This window comes from Ochotona princeps, chromosome 24, assembly GCF_030435755.1.
Source record: "Ochotona princeps isolate mOchPri1 chromosome 24, mOchPri1.hap1, whole genome shotgun sequence".
Lineage (NCBI taxonomy): Eukaryota > Metazoa > Chordata > Mammalia > Lagomorpha > Ochotonidae > Ochotona > Ochotona princeps.
In genome coordinates, this window is record NC_080855.1 from 7,928,239 (window position 1) to 7,952,561 (window position 24,323).

A 24,323-nucleotide genomic window follows, 5' to 3' on the forward strand; every position below is an offset into this window, starting at 1 on the left:
CAGGGGTCCCACAGGGCAGGAGTGGGCCCGCTCCTGGACCTGACGGGCTGATTGGGATCTTCCAGGGGTTTTCTTCTAGAAGGGACCTCTGGAGCCCAGTGCTGCCTTGGGGACCACCGGGACGCAGGTGGTTCCAGGGGGCCTCCAGTCTCACCCAGCCTCGCTTGTCAGCGACCTCCATCCTGAGCCAGGCTTGCTTTGGAGGGCTGCACAGTGAGTAGGCACAGGGCAGCAAGTGATCAGCAGCTGCAGGAACCCTGGGCTGAGGAGGGTGTGGGGCAACCAGGGGCTGGGAACTGACGGAAACTAGAGTCCATTAAGCCTCCTGGTGGCCAGCGGTGGGCTCCCCAGGAACTGGAAGGAGTGCGGGGCGGGGGCTGGGGTGCCATGGCTTCCGCAGGAACAGGAACACCCTGTGGGTGAGAAGCAGCTGAGAGCCAGCACTGGGGTTCCCTGCCCTCACCACAGAGCCTCACCCACGTCCTGGGGACCTGCCAGCCTCAGTCAGCAGGCAACAATCTGGGCTCACCGCCTCTTGGTCTCAGCAGGGACCGCAGCCTCGGCCAGCAGGCCCTTGTACAGGTCCGACTTTAGGAACCTCGGGTAGGAGTCCTGCAAAAGGGGGCATTGGCCCTTGACCCCTCCCAGCTGGTCCTAGTCAGTCCTACCCTGGGAGGCCCAAGGGAGGGCATGGAGGAGAGTAGGGCATTGCCCTAAAGAGAGGACATGGATACGAAGTCAGACTGGCCAGCTGCAGCCCTGCTGGTTAGGCAGCCACACGCAATGCTGGCTCCCCGTGTGGATTCTGGTTCTGCCTCCGCTTCCAACTTGGCTCCCTGCTAATGGGGCTAGGGAAGCACCTGGCCCTGTCCCGGAGTGGGTCAGCAGGAAGCTCACTAGAGGATGGTGACCACAGCCACCTTCCATCATCTCAGGATGGAAGACGGGTGTGGGAGGTCCCCTGGCTGCCATGGGCACCCAAAGTGACCACACACTTCGGGCCCTCTTGCACTGTCTTGTGTGTGAAACAACCAAGCTGATTCCCCCTGCCCTGTCACACTGTTCACAGACCCACATCCCAGCATGCAGCAGGGTGCAAACACCGCGCGGAGATCCTGGCAAAAACACACCACCAGGTGTGGGACTCGGGCCTGCAGCCCACGTGGGAGAGCTGCCCTCAGCTGCAGCCTGGCCAGCGTGGCTGTCTGGGGGGAGGGCCTCTCTGCTCAGCCTCCCCACACAGCACCACCTGCAGCAGGCGCCCACCTTCTTCATGAGCGTGTAGATGTGCAGCTGCGCGTCGTCCAGCACGTAGCGGTGTGGCTGGCTCAGGCCCGCCAGGGTGCACTCCATCGTGCGGCTGTCGATGTTGACCCAGCGGGCAGCCCCGGGGGCCAGGAACTGCCTGGGGGAGGGGGGAAGGGGCGGCAGGTGCAAGCAGGCTGGCCAGTCCGCCACCCCGCGCCCAGCCCATCATACTCACTGATACACGGTGTCCACCAGGGCGGGGACCTGGGCCTGCCCTCCATAACGCAGCTCCTCACAGGCTTCCCAAAAGCTGAGGTTCTCGGCTGGAGGCCGGACATTGCGTCAGGGGTCCCCCAAGCAGAGGGCAGCAGGGGAGGGGGTATCTGCTCACCACTGAACTCTTTCTCCAGGAAGTCCAGGAAGTGCGCCCGGCCCACAGGGTCGTCCAGGAGCTCGCGGAAGCTTAAGGCCCAGCGCTCCACACGAAGGCGCGTGGGCATGGGCACCCTGGAGGTGAGGAGGGTGGTCTCCAGCTGTCCCTCATCTCAGGCGGGCCTGCCCATGGCCCTGCCCACCCGCAGCCCTGCGCTGGCTCACATGGGCGCGTTCACAGCCCAATAGGACTGGTCGTCTGTGATCCAGGGGTTGCTGGGCAGGCATCCGGACAGAATGGGGTCGTGGGACCCACGCTGACCACTGAACTTGAGGTACCTGGGCAAGGATGGCAAGGCTGGTGCCCCGCGGAAACAGGGCCGGGGTCTGCTGCCACCCCTCACCCCACTCACGCCTCAAGGCAGTCGGAGGACTTGAGTGGGTTCCTGCCCAGCGCTCTCCTGGCGTACTCGATCTAGGACAGAGGTCTGTGAGTCAGGGCCTGGTCAGCCTGGGGCCCCTGACCCTGCCCGCTGACCACACCTACCTCCCACTTGTAGAACTGCAGGCTCTTGCACTGAAAGGGAATAGCAGGCCAGTGGTCAGGACCCTGGCCCAATGGACCCCCCCTCCCCCGCATGCTGAGTCCCAAGTCCCCAGGATGCAGCACAGGACCCCTGCCTGGATTCTCAGATCCCTCTCTGGGAGACCTCTGGGAACTGAGTCTGGAAGCTTCCAGAATGTTCCACAGAGATTCTCAAAGTTGCCAGTCATTTTCAAAAGCATCTATTTTTCTGATACAGAGGTGGCAGACATTACTGGGAGCTCCCAGGGAACGCCAGCTGCAGGGATGGACTGGGGATTCAGGCAATGGCTCACCGTGTGCAGGCGGCTCGGGGCACACAAGCTCCTCTCTGGACCCTGCTCCAGCACATGAGGGACCCCTGGCTGCAGCAAGAAGAGGTGGGGACTGTGCCTCCTGCCACCTGCAAGGACCTCAGCTCTGGACTCCCCACCCAAGTTCTCTGAGGTCCAGGTTTCCGGGAAGGCCTAGTCCTATGAGCTCACAGAGGCAGAACTGGCACCTCCTGTCACCTTTACGGCTGGGGTCTCACCGGGGGCCGGTTCACCAGCCAGTAGGTCTGCTCCTGGCAAGCAATGACCAGCCTGTCCGCTCGACGGCGCTGCCTGGCAGCCCTGGGGGCAGTGGGAGAGCTGGATGCATGCCACACCCCCTGCCCAGCCTCAGCCCAAGTCCAGGGTGTCCATGCCAGCCAGCCAGCCAGCCAGGCTCACCTCAGCTGCTCCCTGGCTTGCATGAGCACCAGGTCCCAGGTATGGCCAATCTTGTGACGCAGTTGGTCATAGTGCTCCTGTGAGAGGCCCCAGGCCACACTCAGCTCTGGGGAAACTACTGCCCCAGCCCCCGCCACCCCTGGGTCCTCACCTTCTCGTGGTCCCTCAGGGTGCCCTGTTTGTGGATGTGCTTCTTGGTCAGGTAGATGGCTGCAGGGACATGCGGCACGGTCCTGCCCTCAGGTCCCTGGCCCCTGGTCTGAACTTGGGCCTCAGACCCCAGCCAGCCCAGCCAGCCCAGCCCCTGCTCTCACCATAGTCCAGCTCAGCAGCTGGCCACACAGTGCTTGCCCAGAAGTAGGGCGTCTGCCATGGCATGGGGAAAATGGTGTGCAGCACTGGCATGGCCGCCCCTTCCTGCTGCCACCCCCACTTCTGCCTGGCACCCTGGGAGGAGCCCCCGGCTGGGCACTGCCCATCCTGAACAAGGCCCGCTTTTCCCTTGGGGCCTTGGGTAGGCACTGTGGATTCAGGATTCAGGCTGGGGCAGAGGATGACTGGGGGCTAGCCGGGGGACAGGGGTCCAGGGGAGGCAGGAAGAGACTCTGGCAGTTTGGGGCAAGCCACTTAGACTCCAGCAGGCAGGGTGGGGATCCCAGGAAGGGGAAACTCTCTCACCCCACAGCACTTGGGTCCAGGCCTTTTGCAAGAGGGAGGAATTGTGGGGCCTCCCCAGAAGACCCCACCCTCAGGCTGCCCACAGGGCCCAAGCCTGACCTGAAACCTGTAGGGTGTATCGTCGGGCCGTAGCACCAGACTGTGGAGGTCCCGCAGCGGATACAGGTACCCGTGCTGCACCAGCAGCGTGCCCAGGTGCAGCGCTTCTGCCAAGGGCACGGGTGAGAACAGCGGCAGCCTGGCCTCCTGTCCCTGCCCCGCAAACGCCCGCCCAGGCCGACCCTCACCCTCGTCCGAGATGCAGAATTTCTGGGTCAGCCATTGCACCACGTCGCCACCTGCGCAGGGGACACTGGCGTGGTGCCGCGTGGCGTGGGGTGGGGGCCAGGCTTCCCGGGCCTCCCACCCGGCCGCGGGCAGGGTCTCACCCAGGCAGGGTCTCACCCGTCACGGCGTGAGGGATGACGCTGACGAGCAGCCGCTGGCTTCGCATCTTCACGCCCTGATCGGGGTCCTGCATGCTCACGACCATCCGCTCCATCTGTGCCGAGCGCGCTGTGAGGGCCCCGCCCCACCGGCCTCGGGCCCGGTGGCCGGCGGGAGGGGAGCCGGCACACCCGGCCGGGGCCAGGCTCAGGGCACCGGGAGGGCCGTGCGCTGTGCCCACCTTGTCCAGGTTCAGCTTTTGCGCGCGGGCGCGCTCGCCCAGGGGCGCGAGGCCGGCGGCCATGGTCGCAGCAGGTGGCGCAGGCTGGACCGCCCCACCCCCAAGCGTTAATCCCGTGGCCGCTGGGGCGCCCCGAGTCTCCTCCTCACGTCTGGAGGCCTTGGGGCCCGGGAAGGGGGTTCGGAGAAGGAAGGGGCTGGGGGCAGGACCTCACCTGGGTAGATGTCCCCCGGGGCAGTCAGGGCTTTGACCTTGCTGAGGGCAGGTGCTCCAGGAGGGGCACTTGAGGGCGGCCCTGCCTGGGGAAAGGGGTTCGTGGGGATGTGGGGTGTGGCCGGGGCTGTGAGTACAGGATGGGGTAGCTTCCCCGGGTGCCTCACCCCGTGGGTGACCGTGACTGCTGGGACAGGGCAGGGAAGATTGGGGACGCTGGGGGTGGTGGGTGAGGAGGGAGATAGGTGGCTGCAAGTGCCATCTGGGGAGTTGGCAGCCAGGTGGAGCCACGCCTGGTTAGTTTCTGCTCTAAACACACACCCCCACCCCACCCCGCGGAACTTCTGGGTGGGGGTCACCTGGAAATTGACGGCTCAGGCCCCTGCTGCGGCGCCCAGAACCGCCTAGGCAGGCACCTTTGACAGTGGAAGGGGGGTGTGGGTGGGAGGATTGGAGGGTGCCCAGCAGGCCTCCCAGCTCTGGGCGCAGGCCTCAGCCATTCGGGGAGCTGCGCCTCCCGGGCATCTGCAGGGTACATCCCCCAGGACCCCTGAGCAGAGAGCTGTCCCACCCCGGGGTGTCCGGGAGCAGGGGTGGAACTAGACTCCAGGGTCAGCCTGGAGGGGCAGGGGCTGCCAGGCAGGGTGTGGTCCACCCTGGTGTCCCCAGAGCAGGGGGATGGGGCCGTGGCAGGGTGAGATGTCAAAACCCCTGCCAGGTGGGGTCAGCACTGCCCAGAGACAGAGAAGACCCCCCCCCCGGGTTCCGCAGGCAGTGCCAGTCCTGGGGTCCCCGAGTCCCCAGCTCAGGAGGAAGGAGGCCAGGGGCCGTGGGGTGCTGGCCCCAGGTGTGGCTGGTAATGAGCGCCTGGGGACGCGGCGGGGGGCGCGCACCTGCTCCACCCGGCCTCGCACTCAGGGCTTCCTGGGAGATCCCCGCAGCTCGGCGGCGAGGGTTGGGGTGGGGCGGGCGGACGCGGGGTCCGTGACGGCCGCCGCTGAGCGCTCGGTGCGGGGCGCGGCTGTGTCGCGGCGGGGCCGGCCCGGTGCCAGCGGCAGCGCCCGCGCCGTGCGGGCGACACGCGCGTCTCTGCGGGGCTGCGCGGGGTCCGCGGAGCGGCTGGGGGCGCGCGGCGCGGGCGCGGCGCTGGGCGCGGGGGGCGCTCCCGGCCGGGATGAGCTCACCGCAGTCGCGCCGGGGCTAAGCGCCGAGCCGGGCGGCGGCTCCGCGGCGGGCCGCGCGCCACCATGCTGGGCCTGGACGCGTGCGAGCTGGGGGCGCAGCTGCTGGAGCTGCTGCGGCTGGCGCTGTGCGCCCGAGGTGAGCGGCCACGTGGGCGGGGGGGGGGCTCGGGTCCGGGCGGGAGCCTTCGCCCTCCGCCCCCAGCCCCCTTGCGGCAACTTTGGGAGCCTCGCGCGCAGGGCCCTGGCCGGGGTACCCTGAAGCGGGTGGGGGAAGGGGGGCCAGGCCTGTTGGTGAAGCCGGGGAGGCAGGGCCCCCTCTCACCCGGTGGGGTCCTTCAGGGTGGGTGGAGACTGGAGACAGCGGCCAGGGGCTGAGAGCTAGCCTCCCCGCCTCCGGGAGACTGGTGGGAGGGGGCTGCGCATTAGGGAGCGAGCTGGGAGTAGGGGGCCCTGGAGAGGGGAGGGGGCTGAGCCTGCTCCAGGCCCTGGCGGCCTCTTGAGGGCGGCTCCTGTTTGGGGTCTTGGTTGCTGCCACCCTGGCCCGGATGTCCAGACTGGCCTAGGTCTGGGGGGAGGGGCCTGCAGGTTGGTGCTGCGATGCAGGGGTCAGCGGTGGGCAGCTGCTCATGCGGCCTTCCCGACCCTCAGTTCTCCTGGCCGACAAGGAGGGTGGGCGGCTGGTCGCGGCGTCCGAGGAGGAGGAGGAGGAGGAGGTGCTGGATGAGGCAGTGCCGGGGTACCGGGCCCCGAGCCAGAAGAGCCTGATGGAGATCCTGCAGCTGGACCCCGGGGACACCAGCCTGGCCACGTACAAGCGGGTGCTGCTGGGGCCCCTGCCGCCTGTTGCGGGTATGGGCTGGGGCCACGTGGGCGGCAGCGTCCAGGTGTGTGTGGGGTGGGGGCGCCGTGTAACTTGGTTTCTCCCTAGACCCCAGCCTGCCCCAAGTGCAGGTGATGCGGCTGACGCTGCTGTCGGAGCAGGCCCCAGGGCCCGTCACCATGGACCTCACAGGTGTGTCCTCGGCCCTGCGGGGGGCTCTTGGCAGAGACTGGGTCCTGTCGGAGTCCAGCTCTCTATGGCTCCTTCTCTGACAGGCAACCTGGCTGAGCTGAAGGACCAGGTGTTTGTGCTGAAGGAGGGTGTCAACTACAGGGTGAAAATCACCTTCAAGGTGAGGTGCCCGGGGGGGGGGCTGCGTCCGGCTCAGCCCCATCCTGCCCCCCCCCCCGCAGCACCTCATCACCCCTGCCCACCCACCAGGTCAACAGGGAGATTGTCAGCGGGCTCAAGTGTGTCCATCACACCTACCGGCATGGCCTGCGCGGTGAGGACGGGGCCTGGTGGCGGGCGGGCGGGCGGGCGGGCCAGCGGGCGGGGCAGGCCCTGACCCCTGCACCTCCCCTGGCCTGCTGCAGTGGACAAGGCCGTCTGCATGGTGGGCAGTTATGGCCCCCGGGCAGAGGAGTACGAGTTTGTGACAGCTGAGGAGGAGGTGCCACGGGGCCTGCTGGCGCGGGGTCCCTACGTCGTGTGTTCGCTGGTCACTGATGATGACAGGACCAGACACCTGTGCTGGCAGTGGGGCCTCCTCATCGGCCGGGCCTGGGAGGACTGAGTCCCCAGGCTGCACCTGCTTGCGGTCCTGTCTCCCCACCTCTTCCAGTGGCTGCCCAGGGACCCCCACTCCACCCCAGCGCTCCCCACCCCCTTGATCCGAGACCCAGCCCCCGACCCACTGCTGTGCCCCGAACAGCTCTATTAAACGTCACCCTGTCTGCGTGCCCTCTGTGTCGCCTCTTTCTGCCTCCTCCCTCCTGTGGGGGTGCCAGGTCCTTATCTTTCCTGCAAGTGGGCTGGTGCCACGTGGCGGCTGCTGCTTAGCCCCTTGGTCCCTTATCTGCCCCGTGGCCCTGAGGCCTGCCACTGCCATGGGGTGCCAGCTCCTGCCCATGCTGCCGCCGCTGCTCCTCCTGCTGCTGCTCCTGGGGACCCCAGGGCTCCAAGGTCAGGGTCAGGAGCCTGTGGAGGAGCCCCCCGAGGCAGAGTCCCCCTCGGAGGAGGACGGGGTCCTGGTGTTGAGCCAGCACAACTTGGGCAGGGCCCTACAGGAACACCGGGCCCTGCTGGTGGAGTTCTGTGAGTGCATGGGCCCAGTGGGGCGGCAGGGTCACCCACAGGGACAGGTGGGGCTCCCTGGTCAGGAGGCTGGAGGAGGCGGTGGAAGCGTAGGACCCTGTGGGGGGAGCAGCACTGCTGCTGTCACTCCTGCTGGTCAGGTGGCCTCAGGCCTGCACACAGCTGGGGGTCTTGCCCAAACCTTGACCCACATGGAAGCCACTCAGCCCAAGGCTTCCACCAACAGCCCCACACAGTCTGGACATGCTTTCCAGCCCCCCAAACCTCACTGGTCCCCGTACCCCAAGTCCCATGTTGAGGGCACTCAGTTTGGGGGTGGGGGACCCTGGAAGAGGAAGATGTACACAGAACATACTTGCTTGCCTGGTGCCTGCTCCGCGCCAGACACAGGGCGGGGCTGGGCACCAGGGGGACTCACGGCCCTGTCCCCTAGATGCTCCGTGGTGCAGCCACTGCCAGGCGCTGGCCCCAGAGTACAGTAAGGCAGCTGCCCTGCTGGCAGCTGAGTCAGCAGCAGTCACGCTGGCCAAGGTGGATGCATCTGCAGAACCAGAGCTGACTGAGGAGTTTGGGGTGACCGAGTACCCCACACTCAAGTTTTTCCGTGATGGGAACCGCACCCACCCAGAGGAGTACACGGGTATGGGTGGGCCCAGGAAGGGAGGGGGCTGGGCCTGGGACTGGGCCTGGGCTCAGAGGGACTGAATCTTGCAGGCCCCCGGGAGGCCGAGGGCATCGCCGAGTGGCTGAGGCGGCGGGTGGGGGCCAGCGCCAGGAGGCTGGAGGATGAGGAGAGCGCCCGGGCACTGATAGACGCCCAGGATGTGGTGGTCATCGGGTTCTTCCAGGTAGGTGAGGACGGGGGCGCAGCACTAGGAGCAGTGTCCCTAGTGCTGCCTGCCTCACAGGGTCAGCCCCTTAGGACCTGCAGGACGAAGACGTAGCCACCTTCCTGGACCTGGCCCGGGACGCCCTGGACCTGACCTTCGGCCTTACAGACAGCCCGCAGCTCTTTGAAAAGTTTGGCCTCACGGAGGACACTGTGGTCCTTTTCAAGAAGGTGAGTCAGGCTGGGTGGGGTCAACACCTGGGGCCAGGCTGGGTTAGGTAGTGGTGGGGGTCAGGCTGGGTGGGGGGCCAGGCTGGGCTGGGCTGGGGGCCAGCCTGCACCTCACTGACCTGCCTACCTGGTGTCCAGTTTGACGAGGGGCGAGCTGACTTCCCGGTGGACATGCAGCTAGGCCTGGACCTGGGGGACCTGTCACGCTTCCTGGTCACCCACAGCATGCATCTCGTCACAGACTTCAACAGCCAGGTACATCGGCAGCAGGTGTGCCTGGGAGGGATCCCTGGTGTGGGGAGCGCGGGAGTCACAGGTCACCACTGCTCCTCTGCCCCCAGACGTCCCCCAAGATCTTTGCCGCCAAGATCCTCAACCACCTGCTGCTGTTTGTCAATGAGACGCTGGCCGCCCACAGGGAACTCCGGGCCGGCTTTGCGGAAGCTGCGCCCCCATTCCGGGGAAAGGTACTGGGAGGGTGCTGGGAGGAGGGGGAGGCCAGGCATGGAGGGGGCTGGCGTGGACTCTCTGCTGCCAGGTGCTGTTCGTGGTGGTGGACGTGGCCGCAGACAATGGCCACGTGCTGCAGTACTTTGGCCTCAAGGCAGACGAGGCCCCCACCCTGCGTCTCATCAACATGGAGACCAACAAGAAGCACGCCCCCGCAGCCGGGGAGCCCATCACTGCAGCCTCAGTCACTGCCTTCTGCGAGGCTGTCCTCCACGGCCAAGTCCAGGTATCCCAAGGTACTGCCCAGCGGCAGGGGCTGGGGGCTCTCAGGACCCTCAGTAAGAGCTGGCCTGGCTCCCCAGCCCTACCTCCTGAGCCAGGAGGTCCCCCTTGACTGGGACCAGCGGCCAGTGAAGACCCTTGTGGGCAAGAACTTTGAGCAGGTGGTGTACGATGAAGCCAAGAGCGTGTTTGTCAAGTTCTGTGAGTGTTTGGGGTGGTGGGCGGCAGGCGGGCAGGGGCAGGGGCAGCAGGTGGAGCCCAAGGCCCTGTTCCAGATGCCCCCTGGTGCAGCCACTGCAAGGAGATGGCCCCGGCCTGGGAGGCGCTGGCTGAGAAGTACAGGGACCGTGAGGACATTGTCATTGCCGAGCTGGACGCCACATCCAATGAGCTGGAGGGCCTCACCGTGCACGGCTTCCCGACCCTCATGTACTTCCCTGCAGGGCCGGGTCGCAAGGTAAGGTGGACTGGGCTGGCCACGGGAGTGGGCACGGGGTGGGGCGGGCTGGGCACTCCCTGAAGCCCTGCCTCCCCTCCTCCTCCTCAGATGATCGAATACAAGAGCAACCGCGACGTGGAGACCTTCTCCAAGTTTCTAGACAACGGGGGCGAGCTGCCTCCAGAGGAGCCCGCGGCCCCCTCACCAGTGAGTGTCCTTGCCCTGGGCCCGCCCTGCTGGACCTGGCTGCTCGGACACTGCGCTGAGCTGACTTTTGTGGCCCTTTGCAGGAGCCGCCAGCCAATGCCACGGTGGAGCCCAAGGAAGAGCTGTAGGCGGGCCCTGCACGGCTCAGTGTGAATAAAGACATGACTCCTGGACCCAGCCTGGTTCCTGGGGGAGGCAGGGCCAGTGCCCTCCAGGGTGCCCCCCTCACCAAGCAGGGGCACCCCAATGGCAAGGGCAGGTTCAAAAATGTTTATTTCATTTTTATCCAAGTACCTTTGAAAAGACAAATTGTACAAGTCATGGTGTGAAAAAGGGCCCTACTCAGAAATGTACATATTTACAGGTGTCCCAGGGGTCCTGCGCCCGTGGAGCCGCCGGCTGGGACAGGCAGGGACGGCGTCACGCCCCACGGGCAGGCAGGACGCTGAGAAGGCACTCGTGACATACAATCCAGAGGGGCACAGGACACCCCACGGGCCCAGCCAGGAGAGGGTGGGCCAATCCCACCACCAGCAGCTGCCCTGCTGGGCCATTCTCCAAGGATTACTATGGGCAGTGGTGGGTGGCGGAGGCACCGGGCCCGCCGGTCAGTCCACCTTCTCCACCTTGCCGATGATCTTCTCCTCGTACACGGGCAGCACGGCCTCATCCTCCCGTACCTCCTCAAACACCACGCCACAGTCAAACTCGTCACTCACCTTCTTGAAGTAGTATCTGCGGAGCAGTGGGCAGTGGGCTGTGAGGGGCTGCCCACCACCCAAACGCTGCTAGGTTCCGGGCTCCCCATCCTGGGAGGGTCCAGCTCACCTGTAGCTGCCTTTCTTGGTCAGCAGCTCCTTGAACTGGCCCAGGGTGACGGCGCGGCCGCGCACCAGCGTGCGGTACGGGATGGGCTCACCGCAGAAGTAGTAGGCCACAACAATGCTGTCGCACGGCTGGCTGCTCCCGCTGGCCCCCCTCCTCTGGGACTTCGTCCTGTAGCCAGAGACAAGGTGATCTGGGGCTGGCCATGAGGACTCAGCGACACTCCACCTTACCCCAGTAGCCCAGGAACCAAGGTGCAGGCTGCAGGGAGAGCGCACGGAACCCTCACGCCTGCCCATCCCTAAGCTCCCAGCAAGAACACAGATAAGCCTGGCACTGCAGCAGACGGCTGGCTGGCGAGAGGCAGTGAGTTGACCGCAGCACATTCTGCTGCCTGTAGCCCCTGGGCCCCCTCCAGCAGTGGGTGTACCCACAAACTTCTACTGCCTGAGTCACAGCAGGACGGTCATGTGCCCACCCTGCTCCCCATGACTGTCCACTGTGCAAATCCACTCATGGTCTTTCTTCTCGGGACCACAGCCCAGGAGCAGCTCAGTGTCCAGGGAACACAGGCCCGGCATGCACAGAGACGCCCCTGGCCCAGAGCCCTGTTTGGGGAGAACCCTTCTCCTGCTACCCTGAGAAGGGCACACCTCGCATGTCCACCGTGGCCACAGTCTCCAGGCCTGACTGGGAAGCCCAGGAGGGCAGAGGCCACTGGGCATGGCTGTGACACACACACACTGCTCACAAGCCAGCATGCTTAGACCGCCTGTCGCCCTGTGTAGTCAGCACCTCTACGGCTGTAGACAAAGGGAAGGCCGTGTGGGAGATCGTCCCTGAGGGCTGCAGCCTGTGTCCATGCAGCCAGGCGGAGGCCTGACTGGACAGAGGCGGGAGAACCCTGGGGCACATACTCGGTCTCGGAGAGCTCCAGGTCCGACACGGCTGGCACCACGCTCAGCACGGGCGTGCACGCTGGCCTGACACAGGTGCGTCCGCGCCGCATAACCTCCTGCACATACCTAGGGAACAACCCGTGTCACGGGGGGCACTTCGGCTGCGGAGCCCACCCAGTGTGGGCTCCCTGCTGTGAGGTGGCTACTGGTCATCTACTGCTTCAGCCTGTGGTGTGGCCAGGTGATCCTGTGGCGCAGACTGGACCCTGGGACGCCTGTCTGCTTGTGTGGTCTCCTCTGTGCAGCCCCTCCCATGTACACACACCCCTGCCTGGCTCCGTGGGACTTGGTTCTGAATGTAGCAGCCCTGCAGTGGCTCACGGCAGACCTGCCAATGCAGACCCATGCCTGCCTCACGGTGCCACACACCCGGCTGAATAGAGTATATGTGAACACTGCCATTCAAGGTTGTCCATGGGGGATGGTGGAGTCACTCTGCCACATGGTGTCCAGCCTATCACCCCACATGGTCCCTAGCTCCTGCCACACAGTGCCTGGCCCACCAATCCAGGTATCCCACTTGGTCCCAAGCTCCAGGCAGACCCATGTGGTATCCCTGCCTAAGCCCAGGCCGCACAAGTCGAGAGGTAGCCATAACCACTCTGACCTCCAAGCTGGCACCAGGGCCAGAGCAAAGCCCAGAACCCAGGTGTTTGCTCCTGAGGAAACCAGTAGTTGTGGGACAGCACTAGGACCTGGGCTCCAGACACTGACCCCGTGCACACAGGGACAGTCGCAGGACATGACTGACCCGTCAGGAAGGCCTCTGGGTTCCCGAGAGACGGACCAGGACATGCCACAATGCCACAGAGCTGCCTGCCACCGGGCACTCCCACATCCAGCTCTACCAGAAGCCCAGCCCACTGGGGCAGGGTGTGTACCTCTGCTTGGAGGGCAGCTTGCTGGCTCTCTTCTCTTCCTCCTCCAGGCGCCTGCGGGCCTCCTCCAGCTGCGTCAAGGGGTTGGGGGCCGGGTTGGGTGGCATAGTGGGGTCTTGGACAAAGAGGTGAGAGGGCTGGACGGAGTTCCGAAGCTGAGCACTGACCCAGGGGTGCACAGCCCCTGGGCGCTCAATGGACAAGGGCCTGGAGCTCTCATGAGCCTGCTGCTTCCGCACCCCAGAGGACCTTGGGAGAAAAAGAAAACATGGCAGAGGGCAGTGCTGGGCACATGGGCAGGCTGAGGCAGGGTGCTCAGTGCCCCCACAGATCACACGGTAGAATCATACTTGGGAGCAGAACCACGGAAATGAGGGAGACATTCCCTGCACAGGTCCATGCTCAAAGCCCACACCCAGGAACAGCTTCAGGTGTCCCATACGAGTGGCAAGGGCAACCACAGGGCAATGGGGTCTGACATGATGATTCGGTCCGTGTCCCGGCTGTTCTACTTCCCATCCAGCTCCCTGCTTGTGGCCTGGGAAAGCCTTGGCACTCTGCACCCGCTTGGGAGACCTGATGGATCCTGGCTTCAGAATGGCCGTGGCCGCCATTTGGGGGAGTGAACCAGTGGATGGAAGATCTTTTTGTCTATTTCCCCTTCTCCCTGTAAAATCTGCACAAATAAATAATTCTTAACAAAAATACTGTGGGGCCCAGCGTGGCAGCCTAGTGGTTAAATTCTCGCCTTGCACACGCTGGCATCCAATATGGGTTCCAGTTTGTATCCCAGTTGCTTCACTTCCCATTCAGCTCCCCCTGCCCGTGGCCTGGGAAGGCAGCTGAGGACGGCCCAAAGCCTTGGGATCCTGCACGCATGTGGGAGGCTTGGAAGAAGCTCCTGGCTTCAGATCAGCTCAGCTCAGGCCTTTGCGGTCACTTGGGAAGTGAACCAGTGGATTGAGGACCTTTCTCTCTGTCACCTTCTGCCAATCCAACTTTCCAAGAAAAATAAATATTTGGTGCTGCTCTCCTGCGCCAGCCACTGGCCCTTCAGTCAGGACAGTGGCTCCCACAGAGGGCTCTGCACCCTGAAGACAGGTTTGGCTCCGGAAATGCAGAATGTGGCGCTCCTGTCCTAGTCAGAGCCCCCAAAGATGGGACACAGAGCCCCCAGTCTCAGCCCGGGTCGTGCTGCACGTGCTCTTGTCTGTCAACCACAGAAGCCTGCTATTTCTGGGGTAACCAGGTTGGGCAGGGGTCCTGAATACCCACAGAAGAGCCTGCCCTAGCACCTCGAGGCAGCTCATCATCCAGGGCACAGGAAGGGGAGCCAGGAGGGGCATGACAGCCTGAGACAACTTCACAGGAAGTTGTGCAGATGGGGCTGGGAGGCTCCTCCATGCTGCCCCCCCCAGCAGCTCAGTGGGTCTGGGTCTCATGAAGCCCAGAGATTTCTGCTACACACTGTACGGAGAGAGGGTACGGCTGGCACCTCTCACACTTTGAGCAGGAATCTGGGGGGGCTGGGATGTGGGGAATCGCCAACCAGAAACCCAGAAATAACCTCCTGGAAGCAGCTATTATTGTCCCCCCACCCCACTGGGGAAGCTGAGGAGAGTATCCCTTGCCTGCCCAACACTGGCCCACAACGTACCAACTGCCCTGGCAGCCCTGGGACCCTCTCTGTGCAGGTGCAGCAGCCAGGGCCAGGGCCCCGCAGGGCGCAGCACCTTACCCGTGGCTGGCTTTCCGATGCCTGCTGATCTCCTTCTCCCCCTCAATGAGCCACTGCATGATCTTCTGGTTCCTCTCTGTGTCCTCTGAGGTGCCTGGCACCTCAGCGTTGGCACCCTTGTTGGACTCTACCTTTTTGGCACTTCTTCTTGAGGGCACAGCAGCTTTACCACTGCAAAAACAGGGCTGAGAGTTAGGTTCTGGCCAGCCACAGCTCTGCCTGTGGCAGAGGGCGGGTCCCAGGGAGGGCAGAATGGGGAATACTCTGTGCTCTCTACACAGGTTACAGGAAACCTCGGCTTCAGCTCTGACCATAGGCAGGGCCCGGCTCCCTTCACCGAAGGCACCATGGGCAGAGCTGACACCGAGAGGCATCCCTTGAGTTTCACCGCAGCTCAGGGCCCGGCTCCCTCTGCCCTGGGCCCCAGTGGTGGCAACTGTGGGTGTCCTGTGAGTCCACAGGGACACGGCCTCACACCTTGACCCCCAGCAGCGTGGTGTTCAGCTCACCTGTAGGCCAGGCCGTCGCTGGCATTGGGGATAGGACCCATGCTCTCCAAGTGGCTGCGGGGCTTGGCTGTGTGGTTGTGTGGTTCTGGGCCCCACGCGAAGCCGCCCTGGCCCCTGCGGGCAGCCTCGGCTTCCACCTGCTCCTTAGGCCTGGCTGTGCTGTGGTGGCCGTGGTGGTGGCCATGTCTGTGGTGATGCATGCCGGCCACGTCCAGCTTTGCAGCTGACTTGGGCACGTGCTTCCCATGCCCCGAGATGGCGCCCAGCACAGCCGATACCTTGGCCACATGCCCGCTGTCAGGGGAGCGGTGGCCGGGCCCTGGGGACTGGCAGCCGGGCGTCCGCATGACTCGCTGAACGTGCTCGTCCAGGATGCTCTCAGGGTTCTCCTCGTGGGCGTCTCGCAGCCCGGTGCAACCCAGGTCCACACAGCGGGCCGGGAAGTGGTGCCAGGCAGAGCCAGGAGGCAGCTTGTGACTCCCCCCGGGGGGCAGGTCGCCATCGTCTCCTTCCTCTTCCTGGATGGGACAGGCAATAGCAGGAAGCCCTCAGCAAGGGACACGGGATGGAGCAGCACTGTTGGCTCTGCCCAGGTGCCCCTGCTCAGCGGCTGCCGCCTGAGTTCTGCTCCTCCCAGCCGTCAGTCCTCTCCATGGTCAACACTGGCTCTTAGAGAAGCACCCTTGAACCTGAGAGCTCCGACCCACCAGCTCACCAGTTCGTGGTATATACCCCATGTATGCCAGCCACCATCTCAGCACAGAAACCTAGAGTCACATTTCAGGATGGGCCCTGTGACACAAAAGGTTCAAATGCTTTCCGAGGTGCCTGCACCTGCACCTGTGTGCCAGCTGGAGTTCCAGCTTACACTGCACCTGCCCCAGTACAGACATCTAGAGATGAGCCAACACATGAAGATCATATGCATTCTCTCTCCGACTCTGCCTTTCAAATTAAAGAAATCTTTAAATGTTGAATGAATTTGGTATTAATCAAAGAGAAGGTGGAACCTAGGCTACACTTGAATTTTACTTATCATTGGTAAGTTCTTACTTACTTGCTTTTTTTGAAAGGAGAGCAACAGAGAAGCAGTGGAGAGAGACGAGGGTTCTCCCACCTGTTGGTTTATGCCCCAGGTGCCCCGTAAGGTGGCAGGAACCACTGCAGCCATCGGTGGCTGCATCCCCTGGTGCTCCTGAGCAGAGCTGTGACTCGAGTCCAGGTGTCTCTGCCTTCTTGTTCTCAAGGCAGAGTCACAGAAGACAGCAAAGTGCACGCACACACACAGCGACACACACTCTTCCATGTGCTGGTTCACTCGCAGATGCCTCCCACAGTCAGCCACCGGCAGCTTCAGCAGGCTCCCCACACCGCACAGGGGTCATGTGCTGTAGCCTAAGCCACAGTGCCAGCAGGCCTATCCCGGATGGTGGCATCTTAAGAACTTAACACTGCACAACAGCACGAGGATCAACTGTCCTGCCTGCTCAGGTGAGACACCCACTGCACCTTGGATTCTTTTTTTTTTTTTTTTAAAGATTTATTTTATTTTTATTACAAAGTCAGATATACTGAGAGGAGGAGAGACAGAGAGGAAGTGGAGCTGCCGAGATTAGAACCAGCGGCCATATGGGATCAAGGCGAGGACCTTAGCCACTAGGCCACGCTGCCGAGCCCTGTACCTTGGATTCTAACATAAACAAGCCTCTGAAATCTCGAGCTCCTCACAAATGCAACTAGGACAAGACAGCAAGGTGGAAAAGGACCGTTCCGCAGGGCAGATGGATGCAGAACACCCCGGGGAACCCAGCCTCCCAAAGTGCCTGGGATGGAAGGAGAGTCCTCAGCACTCTTTTATGTTTATTTCAAAGGCAGTGCTACACAGAGAGGAAGAGAGAAGAGAGCACTCCCTCCATGGCTGAGCAGATCTGAAATCAGGAGCCAGCAGCCTCCTCCAGGTCCCTCACGTGAGTGCAGGAATACAAGCCGGCCTCTGCTGCTTTCCCCAGAGCAACAGCAGGAAGCTCGATGGGAGCAGAGCAGCTGAACCTTGAACCAGCAGCCATGAGATGCTACACAACAGTTCTCACCCTGACTTCCTGGCTTGTGGCTGCGCCCAGGCCTGCCTTTGGGCTGCGGGAACCTGAACAGAATCAACAGACGGAAGCTTGCATTCCTGTTCACTCACTCTGTCTCATCCTCTTTCCTGTCACTCTGCCTTTAATCAAAAAGAATAAAATTTCCAACCAAGATAAAATCTACCGGCCCTACCTGTCTCTCCTGGGTCGCCAGCACCTATGCCAGGATTCCAGCTCGAGTTCTGGCTTCCAGGGCAAGCACAGCCTGGGACTGTGGCCCAGCACCTGGTCCCTGCCAGGTGGAAGAGCTGTGCTTCTGGCAAACCGGCTTTAGCATGGCCTGGCTCTTGGAGTGAACCAGCAGACATTAAGAGCTCACTGCTATAATGCTTATGAAAGTACATACACTGGGCCTAGCATGGTAGCCTAGTGGCCAAAATCCACGCTTTGCAAGTGCCAGGATTCCACATGGGCAACGGTTCGTGTCCTGGCAGCCCCATTTCCCATCCAGCTCCCTGCTTGTGGCTTGAGAAAGCAGTGCACACCAGCCCAAATCCTTGGGACCCTGCACTCATGTGGGAGACCCAAAAGAGGCTCTTGGCTCTTGGCTTTGGATTGGCGTAGCTCTGGCCACTGCAGTTGTTTGGGGAGTGAATCATCAGACGGAAGATCTTCCTTTCTAATATCTGCCTTTCCGAGAAAAATAAAAAGATTTATTTATTTAAAAAAAGATTTATTTATTTTTAATGGAAAGTTAGATAAATCTTTTTAAGATTTATTTTATTTTTCTCGGAAAGGCAGATATTAGAAAGGAAGATCTTCCGTCTGATGATTCACTCCCCAAGCAGTCTCAACAGCTGGGGCTGTGCCAATTCAAAGTCCAGGTCTCCCACGTTGGTGCAGAGTTCCAAAGCTTTGGGTCATCCTCAGCTGCTTTCCCAGGCCACAAGCAGGGAGCTGGATGGGAAGTGGAGCTGCTGTGATTAGAACCGGCACCCATATGGGATCCCGGCGCGTTCAAGGCGAGGACTTTAGCTGTGAGGACATCACGCCGGGCCCAATAAATAAATCTTAAAAAAAAAAAAAAGAAAGAAAAAGAAAAACGTATACACTTGGGCCTGAGTGGTGGCATGGCAAGCAAGGCTACTGCCTGCTATCCCACACGGGTGCTGGCTTGAGTCCCTGCTGCTCCACTTTTGAACAGCTCCCTGCTAAAGTGTCTGGGAAGGCGGCAGAACATGACTCAAGTGTGTGGGCCCCTGCACCCACGTGGGAGACCAGGGAGAAACTCCTGACTCCTGTGTAGCCATGTGGGGATGAAACCAGTAGATGGAAGATCTGCCTCCCTCTCTTCCTTTTTTTGTAACTGATTTTACCAACAAGAAGCAGCTACTGAGCCTGGAACACAGCACTCCCAGGGGGAGGGGGAGGCACTCCTGCCAGCACAGCCCTCATGGCACAGGGCCCTACAGCAAGGCGTTGACTCCTGCCTGACTCCCTGCATGTGCAGCCATTGGCCCCGCAGGAAAGCAAGACCCTGCAAGGCCCTGCCACCACACGTGAACCAGGACACAGAGTTGAACACCTCCTGGTACATGGCCACCCTGTGCCTGGACACATCAGTGGGGACGCTCATACCACGGCTCTCCCTTTCCACACCCACAGGTCCTGCCAGGCTGGCCTCAGCAGGCACTTACCAAGTCCTTCACTCCTGCAGCCTGCCTGGCTCAGCCAGTACACAGCACCCGGGGCCACCAAGGGCCCCTGACAGGGTGGAAGCCGTACTCCTGCCCAGGAGAACTGCCAAATGGTGGCTCACAGGTGCCTGTGGGCAAGAACTGTGGGAGGAGGAATCCCTGGGAGCCCAGGTGGAGCCTAGTGCCCACGTGAGGGCCACCCTGTACCCAGTATGTCTCAGCTGCTGGGCCTGAGGTATGGGCACACTGCCTGATTCCCCAGTGAGGATGGAGAAGGCAGACTCCTCCCTAGACAGCTCCTGGACAGCTTCCCCATCTGGCTGCTCCCTTAGTGGAAGGCCCCGGGACCCAGGAACAGACAAAAGGAGAACGGCAGCAGCCACCTAAGGGTCTCCAGGGCCTCAAGTGGCAAGGCAGTCCGGGGAGAGACACACATCTTGGGCTTCCTAAGTTGGCACGCACGTGTTCACGTCACACTGTGGAGAGGATGGAGGGCTCTGCAATGACAGGAATCCCTGTGCCTGCCCACTGCAGTCCATGTAAACCAGTGGGCACAGAGGGAAGCAGCTTTCCCACGCAGAGCACAGCCAGCTGACAGCTCCTGAGTCCCTGGCGACACTCACAAGGGCAGGGGGAACACAGGGAGCTGCACTCCTCAGCCCTGGATCTCCTCCCTGGCACAGCCACTGACCCAGGGTCCAGGGTCCCAGCTCAGGGACAGACAGAGCCGAGAGGCGGGCCACTCACCATGCGGACGCGCTTCAGTCGCTCCTCCAGCTTCTCCTCAGCCTCCCGCGTGCGCTGCACGGCCTCCAGGCGGTGAATGAGCTCCTCAGCAAACTTGTGCGGCTCCACACGGATCTCCTTTGGCATGCGGTAGGTGCGCTGGAGGAACACAACCATCAGACGGGACTGCTTCCGCCCTCGCACACAAAACCTACGTTTCATTTTCTAAAAAAGATTGATTTATCTATTTGAAAATCAAAGTCACCGAGACAAAAGGGCAGAAAGACTTTCCATGTGCTGGGTCACTTCCCCAATGCCTACACTAGGGCTGACCGATGCTAACGAGCCGCCCACAGGTCCCTGTGGCTCTTGCAGGTGGCAGCAGGCCCACGTGCGCACCATCTGACGCTTACCCAGACCCTGCAGCAGGCAGCTGGACACAAGTGCAGCAGACAGAACTCAAACCAGTACTCCTACAGAATGCCAGTGGTGCAAGCCATGGCTTAACCCCACCATGCCACAACACTTTGTTTCTAAGATCTATTTGGGGTGACGTGGTAGCGCAGTGGGTTAAGCCATGGCCTGCAGCATCAGCATCCCACATGGGCTCTGTCAGTTCAAGTCCCAACTGCTCCACGTCTGATCCAGCTCTCTGCTAATGCTCAAGCTCCTTGTATCCCTGCACCCGGGGCTCTGAGCGCTGGTCATGCCCAGCCCAGTCACTGCAGGGATTTGAGCAGCAACATATGGATGGAGATTTTTTTTAAATTTATTTATTTATTTTATTACAAAGTCAGATATACAGAGAGGAGCAGAGACAGAGAGGAAGATCTTCTGCCGATGATTCATTCTCCAAGCGGCCACAATGGCCAGAGCTACGCCAATCCAAAGCCAAGAGCCAAGAGCCTCCTCCCACGTGAGTGCAGGGTCCCAAGGCTTTGGGCTGGTGTGCACTGCTTTCCCAAGCCACAAGCAGGGAGCTGGATGGGAAACGGGGCTGCCGGGACACAAACTGGTGCCATATGGGATCCCAGCACTTGCAAGGCAAGGACCTGAGCCACTAGGCTACCATGCTAGGCCCACTCTCTGGCTTCCAAATAAGTAAATTTTTTTTAGGAGGTCATGTGCTGACTCCCACAGCTCAGCCACAACCTCCAACCTTGCCTTGACCAGAGCAGCACAACAGTGGTAAGCGAGGGGCAAGCACCTGCACAGGACCTGGATGCCAAGTGTGACGGATGCTTGGAGCAGTTCTCCTCCGAGAAGTACATGGCTTTAGTCAGGAAGAAGCCACAGTGGAGCAGGGCCCCAGGACACCTCCCACGACCCTGCAGAGGGTGCTCTGTCACCTGGGCTGTCCTGCTGGCCCAAACTGGGGCCTGCAGTACAGGTGTCACCTGGGTCACATTCCAACACCTCAAGGAGCCATGCTCCCAGAAAGCCAGGAAAGTATCTTCCTCACTGCCCACGCCCTGTGTGTGAGAAGGAAGGGGCTGTCCTGCTGGGGCTGGGAGGTGGGTTCAGGCCTGGGGGGCTGGGAGCCGTGCTGTGGGCTCAGGTCTGGGGGGCTGGGAGCCGTGCTGTGGGCTCAGGTCTGGGGGGTGCTATGGGCTCAGGTCTGGGGGGCTGGGAGCCGTGCTGTGGGCTCAGGCCTGGGGGCTGGGGGCCGTGCTTTGGGCTCAGGCCTGGGGACTGGGGGCCATGCTGTGGGCTCAGGTCTGGGGACTAGGGGCCGTGCTGTGGGCTCAGGTCTGGGGGGCTGGGGGCCGTGCTGTGGGCTCAGGTCTGGGAGGCTGGGGGCCGTGCTTTGGACTCAGGCCTAGGGGGTGCTGTGGGCTCAGGCCTGGGGAGCTGGGGACCGTGCTGTGGGCTCGGAGCTGGGGAGTGCTGTGGGCTCAGGCTTAGAGGCTGGAGGCTGAGCTGTGGGCTGGGGGCTGTACTCACAGGGATGTGAGGTAGGGGCACCCGCCCGTTGACCTGGACATTCTCCTGCACCTCTCGGCGGTGTTGCTTGCGCATCCTGTAAGGCGGGATTCCATCCCTATATGGGACAAAGAGGCAGCCATGAACTCAGTCGAAATAAGGTTCCACAGGCTCCCAGGCCTGACTGTCAGCTGGCAGGTGACAATACACATGTGCCCACAATCACTGGATGGCAAAGCCCAGGGAACCCACGTATGTACTTGTGGCCCCCATGACCACGCTGAGCGCTGCTAGCCTGCACACCAAAGAGCTCAGCAAGTGGCAGCACAAGGCCTGCTTCTGCAGGTCACACAGCTAAGCACGGTCTCACACGAGCCACAAGTGGTGTGCTACAGCTAACTGGAGACGCCTCTGACAGAGGAAGAGTTCTCTGAGGGCAGGCCCCTAGCAGACAGCACGGGAAACAGAGACCTGTGTCTCCCTCCCTTTCAAGTCAAATGGAAACAAGCACAAAGAGGAAGGAAGGGCATGAGCAACATGAGTGACAGTGTACTGGGCCTGAGGACAGATGCCACATTCACCCAACTCCTCACAGATGCAGGCAAAAGCCACTCTGGGGAGACAATAGCTCCAGGAGCCAGCAGGGCCAGAGCCATGGGTGAGGGCCTGGCTCGGGCTGTCCAGGCTGCATGCGACACCAACAGTGACAGGACATGGGCTGTTTCTTTCTCTTCATATTTTCCATAGTTATGTGAGAGACAGAGAAAGATACCTGCTACCTACAGGTTTTCTCCGCAAACACTACAAAAACTGTGGCCAAAGCCGGGTCTTGGACCTGGATACGCTAGGGGTTTACCAACAGGTGATGTGCCTATCCCAGGGCCAGTCCTCCCCACCACATGGCTGCTGGGCAGTGAGTGTCCACCTCCGCCCTGGGCACACACCAGCAAGCTGCTTAGATCCAGGAACACCCAGAGGCGTCACCCAGCCCTCATCACTCTCATGCGCCTGGGCCTAGGAGAGTAGCTTCCAGCTGGCAAGGCTAAGGCACTAATCACTTTTAAAAGAATCACACACAAGGTCTGACACAGTAGCCTAGTGGCTAAAGTCCTCACTTGGCAAGCGCAGGCATCCCATATGGGTGCCAATTCGTATCCTAGCAGCCCCGCTTCCCGTCCTGCTTGTGGCCTGGGAAAGCATTGGAGGACAGCCCAAAGCCTTGGGACCCTGCACCCGCGTGGGAGACCCAGAGGAAGTTCCTAGCTCTTGGCTTCAGAGGTGCTCAGCTCCAACCGCTGTGGCCACTTCGGGAGTGAACCAGCAGATGGAAGATCTTCCTCTGTGTCTCCTCCTCTCTTTATATCTGACTATCCAATAAAAATAAATAATAAATATTAAAAAAAAATCACACACCTTGGGGCCAGTGCTGTGGCACAGGTTACCACTGTGTGCAATGACAGCATCCTATAGGAGCTGCGGCTCCACTTCCGAGCTAGCTCCCTGTTGATGCCTCTGGGGAGGCAGTGGGGGACCCTGTGCCCGCGGAGGAGATCTAGAAGAGGTTCTGACCCAGCGAATGAAGATCTCTCTCTGGTCATCCCTTCTTTCTCTCCCTCCTTCTCTCTCTTTCCAATAAATAAAAACATCTTTGTTTTGTTTCAAGTCACATGCCCTGGAGCTCCCTGCAAGGCTGTGAGAGCTCTGAGCTGTCTCCAGGACAGCAACAGGACCCATGTAGGGAACAGGAAGGGGAGAGAGGAGCAGGTGAGTCCCAGATGGTCCTCAGCACAGGCATGCCTGCCCTCCTCCCAGTCACCAAGGCCTTAAGCACGCAGCTGCCACAGCACACACTCCAACAGAACCTCCCCCTACCCTCAACACTCACACTCTGGCCCCTGCAGCACATCAGGAGCATCAGCAGCCCCTTCTCGCGAGAGCTGTGGGCAGACACCTCCTCCCAGAGCAGGAGAGGAGGGCAGACGCTGGGGAGCGGTCAGCCTGCAGCGCTGCTTGCGTCACACCTGACTCAGCACAGGCACCTCAGAAAGCCTGATGCCCACCACATACAGAGCAGCACTAGAGCCGGAAGCGCCACATGGACAGAACATCACACACAGAGCTAGGCTGAAGGTTCAGACAAGCAGCACTGCGCCCCCAGCAACTGCCCTGCTCATGCAGACCTGGGCCTGGGACAATATTCAGGACAGGCCAGCAGGAAGGGCGGCTCTGCACAAGCACAGGATGCTCTGCTCCCGTATGGCCCTCCTTGGGCCAGCATGGGGCAACAGGGACAGTCCAGGAACCGCATCCCTAGCTTTGGCCTTGGTCACTGTGGGTCTCTAGGGAGACTGAGCCAGTCTGTCAGAGCTCTCTCTGTGTCTTGCAAATAAATAAAAATTCACAAAATGATGAGTGGGATCCTCCTACAGGATACATGGCCCTTTCCTTCTTACTGAAGCCTGTCCAACCCTCCAGCCACAAACATAAGAGACCAGCAGGCAGGGCAGGAGTCCCAGGGACAAGAACCATGGGGGTGTCCAGGGCTTCTTCTGACACTGCAGGGGAAATCCGGGGGCCCTGGATTTAGCTCCCAGCTCTGGCAGAGGCTAAGTAGGTTACAGGGAAAACATGACCCCAGGAGGCCACATAGTCAACTGTCCCTGTAGCTAGAGTTCACACAACCAGTCTGTAAGGCCAGCATAGCACATGCTATGAAGGGCTTCCCTGGAGCTGGAGGAGGAAGAGGGGGAGAAAGAT

At 61.6% G+C, this 24,323-nt stretch overlaps 4 protein-coding genes across 5 annotated transcripts in view; 2 read left to right on the forward strand and 2 right to left on the reverse strand.

Annotated features, from left to right (window-relative positions):
• Positions 1–316: 316 nt before the first annotated feature.
• On the reverse strand, positions 317–4,397 carry RGS11 (regulator of G protein signaling 11). Its single transcript, XM_004596783.2, has 17 exons — positions 4,262–4,397; positions 4,039–4,135; positions 3,882–3,932; positions 3,694–3,800; positions 3,231–3,282; positions 3,068–3,126; positions 2,917–2,993; positions 2,736–2,817; positions 2,500–2,568; positions 2,168–2,197; positions 2,034–2,095; positions 1,846–1,959; positions 1,640–1,755; positions 1,484–1,571; positions 1,267–1,405; positions 530–612; positions 317–413 (listed from the first exon to the last, which is right to left on the reverse strand). The coding sequence occupies exons 1-17, from the start codon at positions 4,322–4,324 to the stop codon at positions 317–319; spliced, it is 1,386 nt and encodes a 461-aa protein (XP_004596840.2). The 5' UTR covers positions 4,325–4,397.
• A 1,097-nt stretch (positions 4,398–5,494) lies between these two features.
• Positions 5,495–7,441, forward strand: ARHGDIG (Rho GDP dissociation inhibitor gamma). The gene is made up of 6 exons (XM_004596589.2): positions 5,495–5,794; positions 6,307–6,507; positions 6,587–6,670; positions 6,754–6,830; positions 6,920–6,983; positions 7,075–7,441. Exons 1-6 carry the CDS (start codon positions 5,722–5,724, stop codon positions 7,272–7,274), a joined length of 699 nt encoding a protein of 232 aa, XP_004596646.2. The 5' UTR covers positions 5,495–5,721; the 3' UTR covers positions 7,275–7,441.
• A 139-nt stretch (positions 7,442–7,580) lies between these two features.
• PDIA2 (protein disulfide isomerase family A member 2) lies at positions 7,581–10,372 on the forward strand. The gene is made up of 11 exons (XM_004596588.2): positions 7,581–7,795; positions 8,229–8,435; positions 8,510–8,643; positions 8,718–8,855; positions 8,994–9,110; positions 9,197–9,322; positions 9,394–9,591; positions 9,668–9,788; positions 9,863–10,044; positions 10,135–10,233; positions 10,317–10,372. Exons 1-11 carry the CDS (start codon positions 7,588–7,590, stop codon positions 10,359–10,361), a joined length of 1,575 nt encoding a protein of 524 aa, XP_004596645.2. The 5' UTR covers positions 7,581–7,587; the 3' UTR covers positions 10,362–10,372.
• Positions 10,373–10,488: 116 nt separating this feature from the next.
• Positions 10,489–24,323, reverse strand: part of AXIN1 (axin 1) — a 33,321-nt gene continuing 19,486 nt past the window's right edge. The window contains exons 4-11 of one of the 2 annotated variants that reach the window (XM_058680399.1): positions 21,588–21,684; positions 19,665–19,802; positions 15,143–15,660; positions 14,634–14,804; positions 12,899–13,144; positions 11,976–12,083; positions 11,062–11,229; positions 10,489–10,968 (exon numbers count right to left, since the gene is read on the reverse strand). In XM_058680399.1, coding sequence (XP_058536382.1) covers positions 10,842–10,968; positions 11,062–11,229; positions 11,976–12,083; positions 12,899–13,144; positions 14,634–14,804; positions 15,143–15,660; positions 19,665–19,802; positions 21,588–21,684 — 1,573 coding nt within the window. In that variant the 3' untranslated portion in view covers positions 10,489–10,841. The remainder of the gene's footprint in view (positions 10,969–11,061; positions 11,230–11,975; positions 12,084–12,898; positions 13,145–14,633; positions 14,805–15,142; positions 15,661–19,664; positions 19,803–21,587; positions 21,685–24,323) is intronic. The other variant, XM_058680400.1, reaches the window with a different exon arrangement.